Source organism: Diabrotica virgifera, chromosome 3, assembly GCF_917563875.1.
Source record: "Diabrotica virgifera virgifera chromosome 3, PGI_DIABVI_V3a".
NCBI classification, from domain to species: domain Eukaryota; kingdom Metazoa; phylum Arthropoda; class Insecta; order Coleoptera; family Chrysomelidae; genus Diabrotica; species Diabrotica virgifera.
Genome location: NC_065445.1, coordinates 269556376 through 269576111, shown reverse-complemented (window position 1 = coordinate 269576111; position 19736 = coordinate 269556376). Strand labels below are relative to the sequence as shown.

The following is a 19736-nucleotide window of genomic DNA, read 5'->3' as shown; positions in this document are numbered from 1 at the left end:
CGCTATTTTAATTTTATTGGCCGCACTTCTGAATAATTCTAATGAGCTGCAACCGTACCACTCTCTCAAATTTCTTTTCTCAAATTTTAACAGTTTTTATGACTTCATATTCTTTCTTCATTCTTTGTAACACCTCTATATTAGTTACTTTTTCAGTCCACGATATTCTGTGGATTCTCCTGTAGCACCACATCTCAAAGGAGTTTATTTTTTTGATTTCAGACTGTTTTATTGTCCACGCTTCCATGCCGTATAGTAAAGTAGAAAAAACGTATCAACGTAGCATTCTTGTGCGGATCTCTAGATTAAGGTTACGGTTGCAAAGTAAGTTCTTCAATTTTATGAACGTGTTTCTTGCCATTTATATTCTAGATCTGATTTCTTTTGTTTGATCTCCATCTTCGGTTAGCCACGTTCCTAAATATTTATATGTTGTTACTCTTTCGATCGTTGTATTATTGATGATCAGGATACATTTTGTGGTTTTTTTTTGAGAATATCATTGATTTCGTTTTCTTGAGATTCATTTGCAGTCCGTACCTTTCACATGCATTGTATACATGTTGTATTATGTACTGTAAATCTTCCATGTCACTTGCAAATATGACCGTATCGTCCGCATATCTAATATTATTAATGCTATTTCCGTTGACCAAAATACCTTCCACAATATCCAATACAATAAAGCTTCTTGAAATATCACTTCACTGTAGACGTTGAATAAGAGTGGTGAAAGTATGCACCCTTGTCGAACTCCTCTAAGTATACTTACTTCCTCTGTCAGTTCTCCTTCTACTCTTACTCTTGCTTTCTGATTTTGATACAGATTCGATATAATATGTAGATCTCTACTATCTATGTTTTTGGTCTTAAGAATACTTAAAAGCTTTTCATGTTGAACTCTGTCAAAAACTTTTTTAAAATCTATAATCTATAATCTGGCCATTATCCAGAGTTTGTTAAATGCCTGGGAGATGTCTAAGAAGATTCCGGAGCAATACTTTTTTCCAGTGATTGGCGTATTTGCTGCGTATTGTACATTCTCGAACAATAAGGCCAACATACGCACACGAAAGAAAGCAACAACACTCAAGAAAAAAGCAAATAGGATAAAAAGTGCCACAAGCTCGACCGAAAGACATTTCTTTAATATGCGTTTGATCTTGATTGCCTACCTTTTCTTTAAAATTATTTTTATTATATCACATTTATAAAAGTCTACTTTGTTTATAGTCTAAGAGCTAGTGAACCCTTCGACTAACGGTCGTCCTGTAAGGCTAGAAATTTTTATAGTGATAATTCATAGCACACCAAGGCTAAAAACCATGACCTGGCAGGCCTCAGCGGTGCACGTGTATCTACCAGGTGAATCGAAAAGTGCAAATTTAGAGGGTGAAATAAACTTTCTCCTGTAAGGTTTAAATTTAAGTATGTGTTTGAGTAAGTCATTTAAAAGAAATGTGTACAATGACAGGCGATTCTGAAGAGCATAAGACCTTGCCAGGCGAGGGGAAAGATTAGGGATTTTTCCTAAAATTATTCTTTTTGCATCGAACTAATTTTTTTTAGGTTTTTTGAATCATTCCAAACAGAAAAGGTCCTTAGTGATTTTTCTCTTAAGTTAATAGTTTTTGTTATATAAGCGATTGAAAATTTTGAAAATTGCGAAATCGACCATTTTTAACCCTAAATCGGACATTTGTCTAAAAATTTCAAAGTTGAAAAGGTTGGTAGATATTCTTTAAACATTTATTGATGAAATCCCAAAGAGTTTTTGCAATACAATATCGGAAACCCCTTTGTTTTTTAATTGCTAATCAAGCGGACGCCACACTGTAGTATAAGTGAGGACGTTTGAGTTGGCATAAATTCATTATCTCGAGAATGAGCAAATTTCAAGAGCAATCCTCAGACAGGTCGATTTTTATTTTTAAATTAGGACTTTTTGGCATATATATAATACTAGTGACGTCATCCATCTGAGCGTGATGACGTAATCGATGATTTTTTTAAATGAGAGTAGGGGTTGTGTGATAGCTCATTTGAAAGGTTATTTAATTCTCTACTCACTAATATAAACATTAACATAATTATTTATACAGGGTGTACAAAAAATTTTTTTTTATTAAATTAACTTTGATTAAATTTGACAAATAGAAGAAAAATTTTTTCTGTACACCCTGTATAAATAATTATGTTAATATTGAATGGGTTGCATATGTGAGTCCATATTAAATGTAGTAATGAAACACAGACTTACTCACAATCATTTAATTATACTTTGACGACCGGTTTCGATCTCTACATTATACAGATCATCTTCAGGTCGGCGTTACAAGTATGACATTATAATTCAAGTTAATTATTAAAATAATTTCCTTTTTGTCATTTCCTATGCTTTGACCTCTGCCCGTATCGTAAAACATCTACGAGCTAAGACCATCACATTTGTACAAGTGTCTACAATAAGATTTTCATACCTGGCTACATTCAATACACAACCACTTGAGCATTGTCTTTCTCCATTCTAACAAGACATCACCAGTTTCACAGCACGCATCTTCCTTCAGGATCCTTTCCAAATTCAAAAATTTACTTTGTTTTGACCTGCGTAACATGTCTGTTTGCCGTATAACCCTACCAGCAAACCAATCAGCATAAGTTGGACGAATTAATATGATAACAACTAAGTGGCAACGCATTCCTTGTAACGGCATCATTTAACTACTTGTAACGCCGACCTGAAGATGATCTGTATAATGTAGAGATCGAAACCGGTCGTCAAAGTATAATTAAATGATTGTGAGTAAGTCTGTGTTTCATTACTACATTTAATTATGTTAATGTTTATATTACTGAATAGAAAATTAAATAACCTTTCAAACGAGCTATCACACAACCCCTACTCTTATTTAAAAAAAGCATCGATTACGTCATCATGCCCAGATGGATGACGTCACTAGTATTATATATATACCAAAAAGTCCTAATTCAAAAATAAAAATCGACCTGTCTGATTCTCTTGAAATTGGCCCATTCTCGAGATAATCAATTTATGCAAACTCAAACGTCCTCACTTATTCTACAGTGTAGTGCCCGCTTGATTAGCAATTAAAAAAACAAAGGGGTTTTCGATATTTTATTGAAAAAAACTCTTCGGGATTTCATCAATCAATGTTTAAGGAATATCTACATACCTTGCCAATATTGAAATTTTTAGATAAATGTCCGATTTAGGGTTAAAAATGGCCGATTTCGCAATTTTCAATCGCTTATATAACAAAAACTATTAACTTAAGAGAAAAATCACTAGGGACCTTTTCTGTTTGGAATGATTCAAAAAACCTAAAAAAAAATTGTTCGATGCAAAAAGAATAATTTTAGGAAAAACCCCTAATCTTTCCCCTCGCCTGGCAAGGTCTTATGCTCTTCAGAATCGCCTGTCATTGTACACATTTCTTCTAAATGACTTACTCAAACACATACTTAAATTTAAACCTTACAGGAGAAAGTTTATTTTACCCCCTAAATTTGCACTTTTCGATTCACCTGGTAGATACACGTGTACCACTGAGGCCTGCCAGGTCATGGTTTTTAGCCTTGGTGTGCTATGAATTATCACTAGACAAATTTCTAGCCTTACAGGACGACCGTTAGTCGGAGGGTTCACTAGCTCTTAGACTATTACTAATGACTGTGTCTATGATCTAATAACTCTTTAAACTTGCATTCTCCCCGATACAGGCCCTCTATTTAACAAGTCGACAGTGTTGCCACATCTAATGTAACGGTCGGACGATGGACATGCATATTTGGTCGTTCCATTCTACACTTCTGTTTCTTAGCCAGTGATTAAAGTTCTCCACCTTGCATCTCCGTCGTATATCTGTTCTTCTATAAATAGGTACCCTGTGGAAGTTATACTTCTTTATTCACGAGGGTGAATTTTTATTTTGCTGAGCGCATGCGCACACCGACAGCATGGTATTAGTTGCTACATCTTTTAAGTTATGTAGCGCAAATAAGGTGTGCGTGAAAAGAATATATTATTAGTGTTTTTAGTAAATATATTTATTATAATTTTTGTGTCTGTGGATTTGTCTTTATCGTAATAAGTATTATTGAAAATGTTTATTTTTAATTAATCTATCTCACGGTTCCCGGGAAGGGGGGTTATCGTGGGAGGTCTTGTCACTGGGAATTTTCCGGCGTCAACTTATTTCTTAATGATTCTTTAGTCAAAATTCACTGAGAGCGAAATCGCAGCACGTTCTTTTTTTAACTAAGCGTGAAATGCATTTTTTCTGCACAAAGCTCTACTATAAGTATTTTACATCGTTTGAAATTTGTATTGTATTTCCAATATTTTTTTTCTTTCACAAACTATCAGAAGTAGTTTTGGGGACATTAATACATTAGCCTGATTTTTTTTTCAGATTTTTCTGACTGCTCTAAGACCACTTTTTGAGGCTTTGAAAATTATTTTTTCACTTTTTTGACACTTTTAAACGCTTTTGAGATAGTGCTCTTTTTCAGGGTGTGAGTATATAAATATACTTTATTCAATTTAATCATATAATTACTATATATAAACACAAAATACAAGCTTAAATTAGGCGCCAATTTGAAAAATAAACTAATATACACTCACGGACAAAAATTTTGCATATTTTGAAATTAACGTGTGAAATAAAAAAAATTGTGCTGCCCCAGTGTCATAGAAATAGGATTTCTTTTCAGAATCCGATGTTTTAATGTTTCATATAAATGGTATAATCGGATTTAAATTTAATGTGGGCTATATGGTGGCCAATATATAATTTTTAAATTGAATCTCATCAAGGTAAGTATTCACTATTCTACCGACATTAAGACCTGCGTCAGGGTACACGAATTTGTTATCCAATATGGCTGGTAAATGGCAAAACATGTTCTTCTAAAATGTTTTTAATGTACATATCAGCTCTCATTCACCCAATCACCTCACAAGTTCAGTATCTCCTTACCAAGAAATACCACTCCATAGCACTATGTCGCCACCATCAAAATTAACCCTCTGTATGTGGTTACATCTGGCATACCGTTCACCATATGGAAGCAAGATTTACAAGACTTCGTCTACAGAAGAGTTGGCGAACAGTATGTCAGTTGTAACCTCATACAGAACGTTAGTTTTGGTGGTGGCGACATAGTGCTACGGAGCGGTATTGTTTTGAAAGGACATACCGAACACGTGAAGGTGATTAGGCGAATGCCAACTGATATGTACATTGAAAACATTTTAGAAGATCATGTTTTGCTATTTGAAAGCCATATTGGATATGACATATTGGTGCTAATGCACTTCTTCTTGTCGTTAGCATAGTGAATACTTATCTTGATGAGATTCAATTTAAAAATTATATTGGCCAGTATATAGCCCCGATCAAATTTAAATCCGTATATAGTATTTATGTGATACTTTAAAAATGGCATTAGGAAAATAAATCCTATTCCTATGATACAGGGGGGCTAAGGATAGCAGCACAAAAAATTTCATTCCACATGCATATGCAATATTTTTGTCCGAGAGTATATAAGTGAGATACGTATTTTTTCACTATAGATGTTACAGGTAGAAATTCGATAACATACATATTCATAATATTATATTATTTATTTATTATATAAATAAATATGCAGATATATGTTGACCGCAAAATATTAACAATTATTAGAGATATTAGATGTATAATAAATTGGCAAAGTGTTACAACATTTTTTGTACTGAAAAAGAAAACATTTTTTTTACTAATAATATTATTATGACATTATAATGCCATTTTAAATATATGCGTTCTATTATACCTTTGTACCGCACTAATTTTTTGTCGAATTCGGCATGGTTATTGAATTTCTACCTGTAACACCTGTAATGCAAAAATAGATACCACTCTTATAGTTATTTTTTTAAATTGGCGCATAATTTAAGCTTGTATTTTGTCTTTATATAATATACACTAATAATATTATTAAATTGAATAAAGTATATTTATATATTCACACCCGGAAAAAGAGCACTATCTCAAAAGCGTTTAAACTGTCAAAAAAGTGAAAAAATCATTTTCAAAGCCTCAAAAAGTGGTCTTAGAGTAGTCAGAAAAATCTGCAAAAATTCAGGCTAATGTATTAATGTCACCAAAACTACTTCTGAGAGTTTTTGAAAGAAAAAAATATTGGTAATACAATATGAATTTCATACGATGTAAAATGCTCACGGAATAATAGAGCTTTGTGCAGAAAAAATGCATTTCGCTCTTAGTTAAAAAAAGAACGTGCTGCGATTTCGCTCCAAGTTAATTTTGACTAAAAAATCATTAAGAAATAAGTTGACGCCGGAAAATTCCCAGTGACAAGACCTCCCATGATAACCCCCCTTCCCGGGAACCGTGATCTGTCACCGTGATTGTAATTATTTCCGAGAAATGATCGTATGTATACACAACGGTGGTAGTTCATCGGTAGAGCATTCGCCTACGGATCGAGAGGTCCCCGTTCAAATCCGGACAAAGTCATATTTTTTTTAAAATTTTTGGTATTGTTTTAATTCTTTCTAAAATTAGTTTAATATTTAAATACAATACAAAAAAAAAACTGTTTAAAGTAGATATATTGATTTCGTTAAAATTATAATATGAAGTTATATTATAATAGAAGTATAACTTTTTACGTGCGTACAAAGTACACACACATTCTTTCTTTTTTTAAACTAGGAAGAGTAATTCCAATTTCCCGCTCGTTAATGCTCGTTTGTAATTGGTCCAACCTCGGGCAAGTTTACTCCACTGTTACGAAATTTTGACACTAATGACATTTATCAAATTTTGACACTACTATTATTTCATAGATTAATTAAGTTATATCGTTGATTTTTGTGTTTTCTGCGTTATTCTTTTAGATTTTTAGTCTGATTTTATATAAAGAACAGTTGTTTTTAGAACTCTTTAGAGGTATTACGATGCTTGTTCTATTATTTTTTGGATTAGTTTTAATACTTGTTTGCTCAGATCTTGTCTTCCTTTCTTTAGGGGTTTATTCGATAATCTGTCCTCTCCTGGTGATTTTATATTTTTTAATTTTCTTAATGCTCTCCCTTTTCAATGTTTATTTCTTCGTTTGTCGTCACTTCAGGTGCTGGTAGTTCATTATCATCACCTTTAGCAAATATGGATCAAAAGTAGTCTGCCACATGTTTCCTTTTGAATGCGTTTCGTTTTTGTTAGTTCGTTCATCTTTTTTCTTTGTCCTCTGATCATTCTTCATACTGTGTTCTTGTGTATTTTATTTTAACGTCATTGTATTATCCCTTTTAACGACAATATTAACATTATGTCACATATCTCTGTAACCAAAGCACTTAGAGACCTATTTTTTTTAATTTTGAAACGCGTAGAGTAGATTTTTGTAAAGTAGAGTGAAAAAACATTTATTTAAAAAAATTTTTTAAAATACTTTTACAAAAAAACCCGAAAAGGTTTAGATTTTATTTTTTATTTTATTTGATTTTGTACATTTTCAATAAAACTTTACCAGACACTTGATAGTATGTATGTACAATTACTGTAAAAATTTGGACCTTTTATCATCTAAGGATCCAGAGATATTTGACCAAAAGTTAAAAAACCTAGTATTCAGGAAATCGCAAAAACAAAACGCTCTAATAGGCTATAAAGAAAGCTACCGGTACCAGTGGCGTAACGAGGGGAGGTTTGGGGGTTATAACCCCACCCACTGGGATGTACTTTAAGCTTAAATTGGCGGTATTGAATACCCCCTCCTGGTTACGTCGTTGACCGGTACACGGTAAGTTGAGTGCAGACGTTCAAAAAACAAATAATTTTGTAACCATGGTATTTGTTACTATAATTTTCAATCATAACCCAAAAAAACTTAAAAAATTCAAATTTTGGACTTGGGCTGCTCTTAAGTGTGCATTTTTCTTTGTCAATTAGTGTAACTTCTGGTATTCAAAATATTTTTTCCCGTTTCTCCTAATAAATTTTTAATGTCCTATTAATCTTTTGTCATTTTTAACACTTCTCAAACATGCTTATACTTTTCGTTTTCTTTTATATCTACCTGCAAAATATACGTTTTACATTCTGTCTTCGTAGGTTAATAGGGATGTTCACAAAAAATTGAAAAGTCATTTCAAACATGTAAAACGATTAAGAAACACCCTAGGAATAATTGTCCAAAATTTCAACAAAATTGAAAAAGCCTTTCTATAACAAATCTTTATTAGAAATCTAGCATTATTTTAAATTTCAAGAACGCTTCTCTATTGGCCTGACGTCACTAGTTGCATACCCCAAGCGCGCGCCATTCTCATACTGTTACTGTTTACCTGTTTGACGTTTCAGGTCATTTTATTTTGTTCTCTTCTTGTTTTATCAGGGTTAAAGTGGGGTTTTATAGTGAATTTGTTTAGTTTAAAGTGGATAGACTGTTTGTAAGGACATATTTTGGGTTTTACAAAAATAAACAAATAAAATGGAAGAAGGTTTTCAGAAAGCCGATTCGTATAAACTACCGACTGTAGTGTAGATGTAACAATGGTGTATGATTTATTGGCATCTTGTAAAAAAATAAATCTACCACAGCTTTACTGAGTGTATATTCCATATAATTTTCCATGTCTTCTTTAAGCTAAAAAAAATAAATGCTTAATACTCCACAAAAAAAAAATAGAGAAAGTTGTATGCATGCATTGTACGCATGCATATTGTATACATACATTGGCTGGTTATTACTTTACCTTGGTTAGGTGTATTAAAAATATTTTTATTCTTCTTCATGTGCCTTGTCCGTTGTGGACGTTGGCTATCATCATGGCAATTTTAATTTCATTTGAGGCGTTTCTGAATAACTCGATCGATTTTTGTCCAAATCATTGGCGTCAGTTTTTAAGTCACGAGTGTCTTTTCTTCCGGGTCCGCGTTTGCTCTCTATTTTACCTTGCGTTATCAGTTGGAGTATACGATATTTATCATGCCTCATGATATGACCGAAATATTTAAGATTTCGTTTCTTAATTGTAAAGGAGATTTCTTTTTGTTTTCCCATTCGACGCAATACCTGTACGTTGGTGTGGGTCGCCCAGGATATTTTGAGGATACGTGGGTACACCCACATCTCGAATGCCTCTAGCTTTTTCATTAATGTTTCCATTATTGTCCAGGCCTCTGCGCCATATAGCAAGACCGGAAATAATAACATTTTAGCAGCCGCATTTTTAGTGGGAGAGATATTATGTCGCAATGGGTGAAAATATTTCTCATGCATGTTGTTAAATGTTGCTATGTCCTTTTCAACTCTAGATCTTATTTCGGTTGTTTCGTATTTCGAGTTGACAACTGTTCCAAGGTAAAATATATTTTTGAACTTGGGTATTATACATTTTCATTTCAACCAATCTTTTCACTAAATTATTAATGATTTTAATATAATATAAAGTCATACCTACATCCACATGTAGTTATTTCAAGGTTTACTTTTACTGTATGTATTATTAGAATCCCCTTTTTAGGAATATCCCAGTTTAAGGAATACAAATTTGAGGTCCCGAAACTTTTTCATTTACTCTTTAAGGGGGTAGGTGCAAAATCTTGGTCCAATGCTATTTAAATTCATTCATTTTTTTCGAATCCTGAGAAAACTAATAATAAGTATTTTTGAAAAATGTAAATGCAGAAAGAACAATTACATTATTACCAAGGGCCGAAAGTCTCTGGAAAACTTCTATAATGTTTATTTTATTAAGTTAGTTCTTTAAGTTAGTTATTTTAAGTTCTAGCTGCAACAAACCATTTCTTTTTCTGTTTTAAATTGGCTGGAACGGTAATAAAAATCTTGTCAGAACTGTTTTTTTATGTATTTACACACCCAGGAACAAAACACCACTTATTTGGCTTTATTTTTAATAATTAAATACGTAAAAAACTGCGCACATTCAAATACACTGAGTAAATAAGTATACAAAACTAGTCGTCGATCAAAGACGTTACGACTGCTGACGTCACAGACCGTAGCCTCGCTGCAGGGTACCGTTTTTCTAGCCTCCAAGAAAATCAACATTATGAACTCATTTATCTTAAAAAATATACATTTTTAAACAGTTTTATGATTGTTACGTTTTTATATACCTTGTAATCTATTGAATTTAACTATATTTAAAAATTAGTGAACATCCCTATTGTTCTCAAGTATTTCATTACATAGTTGCATTGATTATCTCTGAACCTAATAAGATGCTTTCGTTTTCTTCCAATTTCGTCGGACACGATTACATTTCAGAATATTTAAATAAATAATATATTTGAAACCAGTTACCTAACAGCAGGCTGTAGTCCATTAAATGTAACTTAGTGAGAAAGTCTACATCTGCCGTGAGAGTTTCCATAAGTTTTGCCTTGGCTTCTTCTCCTATTGTCACCTGTTGATGGGAAAGATCATTAGTTATTGAAATATTAAAGCTGCCGTTGAAAAACAAGCAATCAACACAGAAATTGGTGTAAAATATTTGCATAGTACTTTCACTTGATGCCAATATATTAAACAAATTAGGTGTAGTATGCAAATTTTATAGCGTGCTTTATTAATGAATTCAAAAGAGTTGGCGAACAAATAATGTGCGTCTTTATTGGTAAGTTGAAAATAAATGAGATACATTTTTATTATTGAGAATTTAAGAAAAATTGAGGGGGTCAAACGTAAAAGGGTTTAATTGCAGTTTTGATAGTTCTGAGATAATCAGCTTCAAAGTTATTTGAGTTTTATAAATTCTAGGATTCATTAAACTAAGATATGTCTAGTGTACAATGTTCTTTAAAATGATAAAAATATAAGGGTATATTGTTACTCTTACTACATCCTTCCTTTTTTTTTTATTATTAAAAAAATGTACTTGAATCGGTATATGGTGTTGATAAATGTTACTGGTAAAACGGTTTAAGTGCAGATGTTAACTCTATGGGTGGTGGGAATAAGCACAAGTCAAAAAATGAAAAAAAATTTTTAAGTCATATCCTTCTTCTAACCATGCTTACCCGTGGTTGTGTAAAATGATATAAGTCAAAAACTTATTATATCTCTATGAAAAATGACTGTGAAAATCCATATCAGTCAAACTGAAATAATAATGATAGTGTATTATCACATAAGTCGATTTATGTGTTCTTACGCCTACATCAATTTGTTGTGAATATAAACATAAGTCTGACTTATGTGTATTTACTCTTAGAATTTGACCATTTAAACTTGACAATTAAAAAGAGAAAAGCAGACATATGTGACGAATGCGATAAATTTAAATTGAAATTGGACCTTGCTGAGAATGATTCGGCTAAAACTGAAATTATAAGTCAAAGGTATGGTATGTTAAACAGTAAATGGTTAAGTTCAATTAGTTACCACTATAAACAGCCCGGATTAACCGATAATACTATAAAAGGCCCGGTTTCAGGTAAAATTTATTTTAGGCTTTATTATGGGAGTACCGTCTAGTCAGTGTTAATTGCAAAAGACCAACTCTGTCTACCTCGGTGGCTTATCGCTCCGGGTGGGTCTTAACAATGGGCCAGGTCAGATAAATTTAATAATATTTACGACCGCACTAATTGAATTCAAACCATTTACTGTTGAACAAACCATACTATCACTTATTTTTGGCAGATGAGACTTACAAACAAAAACAAAAAGATAAAGAACTAGCAAAAGCCAATGAAGCTATTAGCTGCTTGACGATGGATTTACAACAGTGCCTTGCTACTCGATTTTTAACTAATTCCATTTCTTGCCGTCAAACTTCCAAGTTTGACTTGCCGTCAAACTTCCAACATGTGAACAAGTCACACCCAAATTTCAGATGTTACCTAGGGCAAATTAAATTATATTTTAAACATCAAGGCTTAAGGTAGCTTTTTATACTTATGTTTCCTTAACGGACTACTTGAAATGGGCTTTGACCCACATATTTTTGTAAAATAGCATTTTGGTGGCTAACATGTACATTGCACGTAAGCACTGATGATGACTGGTAAACCAGTCGAAAACTAATAATTCCATTTCATTATATAAGCGTCAGCTATGGCCGTATAATTTAACAATCCATGATAATACAACAGGTAAGTCATTTTGCTACATGTGGTACGAGACTATCGCAGCTCGTGGAGCCAACAAAATTGCGTCATGTCTTTACAACCATATTCAAGCCTTAGCCCCTACTATTAAAAAGTAATCATATACTCAGATACTTGCGGGGGATACAACAAAAATTCATTTGTGACTGCGATGTTAACGTTAGCCTTACAAAAGTTCCAAAATCTTGATGTTATAGAACATAAATTTATGGTTTCTGGGTATTCCCATATGGAAGTGGATGGTGACCACGATATTATAGAAAGAAAAAAGAAAACAACCAATACTTTAATCAGCCATCCTTATGATTGGTATTAATTGGTTCGCTCTTGCGGACCAAGGTTTACCGTTGTCGAAATGACCCGGACCGACTTTTTAACATTCTCAGCTATGTTAAAAGGCCCACTTGTAAAAAAAAAGAAGGATGTAGCAAAGAATTACTTTAAATGGCAACCTGTACGATGTTTTCAGTACACTAAAAATTTTGGCGAAATCAATTTTAAAAGTAGCTTAGACGAATATGAACCACACCAACAAATATCATTTTTACGCATTAACGCAGCTTAAAAATGGCTAGATGAAGGAAGCAATGTTCCACATATTACAAACATGCCATTGTCCATTTCCGAAGAAAAGAAAAGGGATTTTTTGGCACTACTTGACTACATTCCACCTGTTTTTCATGATTTTTATAGACAATTGCCGTCTTCTTCAAAGTCAACATTAACCGATCCCGATGTAGAAGAATTTGATGAAGATGATAACAACTGATGTGTATAAATGCCTTTTAACATAAATATGGACTTGTTAATTTGATGATTTTGTTCTTGATTACTTTAGAATATTACATTATTTTTGGTTAATTTGTTATATTTCATTTATTGTGAAAAAACACATAAGTCATTTTTTATACTCAATGTGGGTGACAAATGGAATAAGTCAATCAAAACTCATGAAAAAATGTATATTTGTAATTTATTTTCTACAAGACATATATGATACATAAATCACGGTAAGTTATAAAATTTGATGAACGGGTGCTTCATAATGTAGGAATTAATCAGTTTTTACGTTTTCCTGAAAAGTTGCTCTTTTTGACTTATGTGTTTATTCGCACCACCCAGAGAACTATTACTAATCATTTTTAACCCAGTTGTTATCCACAGTGTAACTACAACTGGCACGTTGCATAAGACTCAATTAGTCTTCAAAATTCGACTCAAATCTAATATTTATTTACTTGAAATTAATCCTGTATTAACATGAGTTTTTACAGAATACTAAAAATAGTTTTGTGGTAAAATGAATCAAGCGCACATAAACCCCTTTACTACTAGGTACTTGTTTTTACAGACTAAAAATATTTTGAGGCAAAACGGTTCAAGCGCACGTAAACCCGTTTATTACTAGTGCAAACTGCAATTGTTTTCATTACATTAAATGTAATGGCGATAGATGGCGACTGTAGGGCGAAATATGATTGAATCCTTTTACCACCAATTAAGTATGCGAATTTGTACTTCGAGCATATTTTTAGAAAAGTGCAATTATTTTTGAAAAGTACGAGAAAAAGCAAAGACGACATGTTTAATTTATGTTTTTCTACGACCGTTTAATAACATGCTCATTATTCGCTATTTTTTCATAGATAATAGCACCCATTACTGTACCCGTGAGTAATAATTCATTACTCACGAGCTGAAGTTACTCACGGATTATTACTCACGGGCTGAAGTTAGATTCAAGTGGTGCATGCCACTTTTAATATTAATCGTATATAAACTGCGAATAAAATTACTTAAACTTGTTTATTTAATACAATATTTATTGTAATTTATACCAATAATTAACTTCGAAAAATTTGTAAAGAAATTTTAACTATAACAATGTCAGTATATTTTGTACGTTTATATCTAGTTTACTAAAAATTTTGACGTTTATCATTTAATTTAGTGACAGTGACATTAGCGCATTTTGTTTATGTTAATTGGAATTTATAACTAATATTGTGTTTGTTTTTCAAGTTATATTGTGTTAAATATGTTATAGCATATTATGTATAGTTATATATTATTATATTATATATAGTTAAATGTAAATATACATTATAACTATATATGTATTATGAAATACGTCCACCGACAACAGCCATTTCCTATTTATTAGATTCACTGACAGTAGGTACAAATTTAAGCTTATAATTTTTCGGAAACGAATAGAACTTATATTAACTATTTCTAGTTGTATTTTTACAATAAATAAGAATTTAGTAATAGTAGGCAACCAATTATTCAGCCACGTACTAGGGGTAAATAGCATTTAGGTATTTCTGTAAATTATTATAATTTAAATCTCGAGTAGTTGATACTTAAATTTTTTACTAATTAAAATAAAAAAAAAGATCGTAGAAAAAGTATAGTATTCTACTCGCATGTAATGGCTATTACTCACTCTGATGAATTACGACACACGACACTCGCCTACGGCTCGTGTCGCAAACTTCATCATCGTGAGTAATAGCCATCATTACATGCTCGTTGAATAATATACTATTATTTTGTATATTATACCACCACCTACAGTTTCTATCACAAAAATTTAAATAAACTTTTGTTTTATCTTTTTTTTGGACATTTGTCTTGTCTATGTTGGGTAGTAGCCCGATCAGGGAACGCAAAATTTTACGAAAACCTCCAAAAAATAAAGGGGGGTTGAAAATTTGGGAATCGGTAGTTGAAATTGTCTATTATTATATAAGAAAAAGTTAATTCTACATCCCCTCCATTTTACAAAAATTGGAAAATACAGGGTGAAAATTTTTTTCTCGGGGTGAAAAAATATACGTTCAAAATAAGTCCGGAATTGGATAAAATGACTAATTCTTAGTAACTTTCGTTCTATAGAGTTTTTTTACTAAGTCAATACTTTTCGAGTTATTTGCGAGTGAATGTGTCCTCATTTTAAACCAAAAAAATGTTTTTGGACGGTTTTTCGGAGATAACTCAAAAAGTAAGTATTTTAGCGAAAAAAATATTCTTAGTAAAAATATAGTTTATAAAATATTGAAAAATATGGTGTATGCGTGAGGTCTGCAGACCCAGCTGAAGCAGAGTTGCAGCTAATGAAATGTAGGTTCTTCTTCGTCAAATTTAAAATCGAATATTTCAATATGGAATAACCAAAAACGGAGCACTTTTCGGGGAAATTTATACAACTTTTTTAAAATGTTTAAAAAAAGGTTTATTTTTGTTCTTTAAAAAACCTTCTAACATTAAAAGTAAATGAGTTACGCACAAAATATTGTTGGTTAATTTTATTTTTTGGTAAAAAATGGCGAAAATCACCCCTTAATTAGCTTCTCAAATAAAATTAATCGTTACCGCTTTATAAGTTACTTTACTTATGTATTGTTTATGTTATCTATAAGTTTCATTGGTTGAAAGTGCTCAGTTTTGAAAATAATTGGGTTTAAAATAAAACATTTTTTTTATTTTGAAAAAAATCGTAATTGTTTATGGAATTAACTTAAAAACAATTAGGAATAGCAAATTCTCAAACAGTAATAAAATGTACGGTTTGCTTTTCTGAATAATTTTGATTTTTTGTTTTCTTGTTAGACAAACATTGGTTATGCTATGGCTGTTCAAAATTTGCCTAAACTCGTAATTAGTTACTCGTTCAAGCCATTTTAACTACAGCTTTTTCAAAACGAAGCACTTTGAACCGACGAAACTTACAGATCATATAAATAATACATAGATAAAGTAACTTGTGAAATGGTAATGTTAAAATGTATATGTGATGCTAAGTAGGGGGTGATTTTCGCGATTTTTTTTCCAAAAAATAAAAGGGACCAACAATATTTTGAGCGTAATTCACTTACTTTTAATATTACAATTTTTTTTAAAAAACAAAAATAAACCTTTTTTTAAACACTTCAAAAAAGTTAAAATGAATTTACCCCTAAAAGTGCTACGTTTTTGAGTTATTTCACATTGAAATATTCGATTTGGAATTTGACGAAGAAGAACCTACTTTTCATTAGCTACAACTCTGCTTCTACTGGGTCTAGAGGCCTCATGTATACACCATTTTTTTTTTCAATTTTTTATGGGCTATATTTTTGCTAAGAATATTTTTTTCGCTATAATACTTACTTTTTGAGGTATCTCCGAAAAACCGTCCAAAATTCCCCTCCATTTTTGTAAAATGGAGGGGATGTAGAATTGTAAACTTTTTCTTGTATAATAATAGATAATTTCAACTACCTATTCCCAAATTTTCATCCTTCCTTTATTTTTTTTGGGGTCAGATTGTTCTTTGATCGGGCTATAGTATTTACAGTGACTGTCAAAAACACTGTATTTTTGCTAGTTTCTCAGGACTACGAATATAAACAAAATAAACTAGATATATAATAATATAATAATAATAATTGAGTTTATTTGTAGCAACTAAGAACATAATAAATAAACCCAGTTTCTCACTGAAGTTGTTAGTCATATAGACTACAACTTGTGCGTGAGGGTTAAATTTTGATTAAGCATATTAAATAACATTAATTTATCTTATAGGTTAACAAAAAGGAATAAAATATAGTCTTTTTCGATCATCTGACTTCAAATTTGGGCTCCTCTTCTCACTTAATCCAGTTACTGTTAATTTTTTTTATGGGACCTCCGAAAATCTCTCATAATATTCAAGAAAGGATTGCAAACAATTTCTGATGGGATTCTTCTGACGAACTTCGTTTTCTATGATAATTATAATGAGTTTTTGAAGGTGTTTTATCTATTTTTACCATAATTTTCACAATTTAAACATTTATAAGTGACATTTGTAATAAATATGAAACATATACCGTTAATTAACAGCTTCCTCAAATTAAAATATACCTAACAAGCGCCTGCCGCGTGCAAAAGTTCGGATTTATTCTACAAATACAATAAAAATGTGCCTCATTAAAATGTAGAAAACGAGCAAGCAGGCAATAATCGGATTAATTTGTAAAAGTAACAATATAATTATTGTGAAATGTTTCATCAAAAAAGTACATCCGTATTTTTGTGTTCGGTGCAAAAAGTAAATCGTTTCGTTAATTGGATATAGCACGGTCGGGAAGCGATACGGCACGGAATAAAATAATTACCATCAGAAATTTATAGGTATTGGAAAATAAAGAGAAACATCGTAGGAAAATATCAAATCTAATGTGTTGACACTTCTATCTAAATTAGTATATCTACAGCCATTTTCAACACTCTTAATACTGGTTACCGGTAAAGATATTTCTATTGGAAAACAAACAAAATTACCATGATTATTCCATTCAAGATTCTGACCAATAGAAACCTATAAGAAAAAAATTACAGCGATAATTTTTGATAATTTCCCGTCGTCAAGTGTTTTACGTCAGATGCCCTTCCTTACTACGCAAAAATGAGCATCCAGTGACATTAATGACAATTAATAAATTTACAACTTGTCACAGAGAACACTAAGAAACAGGCTTAGCAAATATTCAGATGAAGATATCAATAAAATATTAGTTAAAATGATTTCAAAAGACAGTTTTATTCATGAAATAATCTTACCGAATTACTTTCGAGCTCCTAAAAATTACCGATTTGTTTTGCCCTCGTGACTCTTTGACATAATTTTAGATATAATTAAAAACATAATTAAAATTGATAATTTTAGAGCTCTCGTGTAATAACTACTGATAATCTCTTCATACACCGGACAAATTAGCTCAAATTTAATAAAAAAAAATGTATCCAAAATTTTATGAAAGAAAGTAGTATGTGGGGTTACAATAAAAATAAATTAAACAGCTTAAAACCTTTGGAAGATAATTTGCGAGAGGGGGATAAAAAAAGTTTTTTTTTTAATTTCCGGCGAAAGGGTACTAAGATAGGCAAACTATCATCACTCCCAGAATTAATTTTTTTTTATTTTATCATTTTATTACGTTGTAGGCAGCCCGATTTTAGCCTACTGCCCCCTCTCCTTACCATTAAAAATGCCATTTTACCGTTTTTTTTTTTTTTTGGTGGGTTGCAATCGGTTTAAAAATTTCAAATTAATCACAAGCATAGTCGAGGCTTTTACAAAACTTGTCTATTTTTGATAGACCCTAAAAATGTTGAGTGTACATAACCTGAATATGCATTTTTTCTCGAAATTTTTGTGTATTTTATCAAAAATTATATTTTTAATTTTTTTTTTCCAGCTTTTCCGTAAGGTGCGCCCCTTCGAAAATTCGAGAAACAGTTTTTTAGAGGTTTCGAACGATTTTTTCCATTTTATAAACTGCAAAATAAATCAAATCAAGGTTTTTTATAGGTTATTATAACACCTTTCAACCCCCCCCCCCCAAAAAACATGTTTTTAAGGGATTTTGTGATTTTTTGCAGCGATAATCATATTTTTTAAGATCGATACAAGCGGAATCATTTTTTTCATGTTTTACGTGTTTAAAAAATAAAACAGCTGGACTTTAGCCACCTTTTCTCCTAGCCCCTAAAACGTCATTTTTTCGTTTTTATTTTTTTTTTTTTCGATGGGTTCAAAATTAATTCAAAAATTGCAAAAATTTACAGCCGTAGGTGAGGATTTTACAAAACTTATTTATTTTGTATAGACCCGTAGATTGAGTGTATAACTCAACTCAACTAAAAAAGCGTATTGGGACCGTGCAAGTTCGGAAAAACGACACCTGGTTTCTACGCTCTGCACTTTTATTCGCACTTTTAATTATATTGGCCAATCATATGGTCCTGGTTACTGGATAATTGTCAAGGCCATAGTCCAAAAAAAATAATAAGAAGAAAAAATAAGATTTAGGTTATGTTATTAAAACGTAAACAATTGTATGTAGTAAATAAAATTAATTATTAAAATGCAGTACTGCAAGCAAAATACAATTAATTAAATTTACCTTTATACAGGGTGTTAGTAAATAAGTATGAAAAATTTTAAGGGCTAATTCTACATGCAAAATTAATGCCGGTTTGCTTTATAAGCATATGTCCGCAAATGCTTAGTTTACGAGATACGGGGTGTTGAAATTTTTATTTCAAACTACCAATTTATTTATTGCTCTAAGACCAGTTGAGCTATGAAAATGAAATTTGGTGAGTTTTAGGAGGTAGTTATTACGTATTTTTTGACATACAATTTAGTACTTTGTATTCATCATTGGCGCGCCTACGGGTAATGGTCTGAATTTTTTTAAAGAAAAAAATAGTACGCCATTGAGATATTTCGAATTAAAAATTATTTTTAAATTACACGTCTAATTTATGATAAAAAACCTTCCTTGACTTTTTTCATATGGTACACCGTTTTTATGCAGAAAAATAAAACATCTTGACGCGTATTTTTCATTTTTTGAATGCATTATCAAGAAATATCCAATAATAATACTAAACTGGAACAATAACAGAAAATATTTCTAATAATATTTTAACTAGATGCAGAGCTACAACAAATGTTAAAAAGACTTCCTTTAGAGGTTATAGAAGAATTTTATATTCATCATTGGCGCGCGTACGGGT

General features: G+C 31.4%; 1 protein-coding gene across 3 annotated transcripts in view; it reads right to left on the bottom strand.

Moving 5' to 3' along the window:
- Nucleotides 1-19736, bottom strand: part of LOC114328280 (phosphatidylinositol 5-phosphate 4-kinase type-2 alpha) — a 122680-nt gene that overhangs the window by 18687 nt on the left and 84257 nt on the right. For all 3 annotated transcript variants that reach the window (XM_028277093.2, XM_028277092.2, XM_028277094.2), the window contains exon 6: nucleotides 10372-10474. In XM_028277093.2, coding sequence (XP_028132894.1) covers nucleotides 10372-10474 — 103 coding nt within the window. The remainder of the gene's footprint in view (nucleotides 1-10371; nucleotides 10475-19736) is intronic.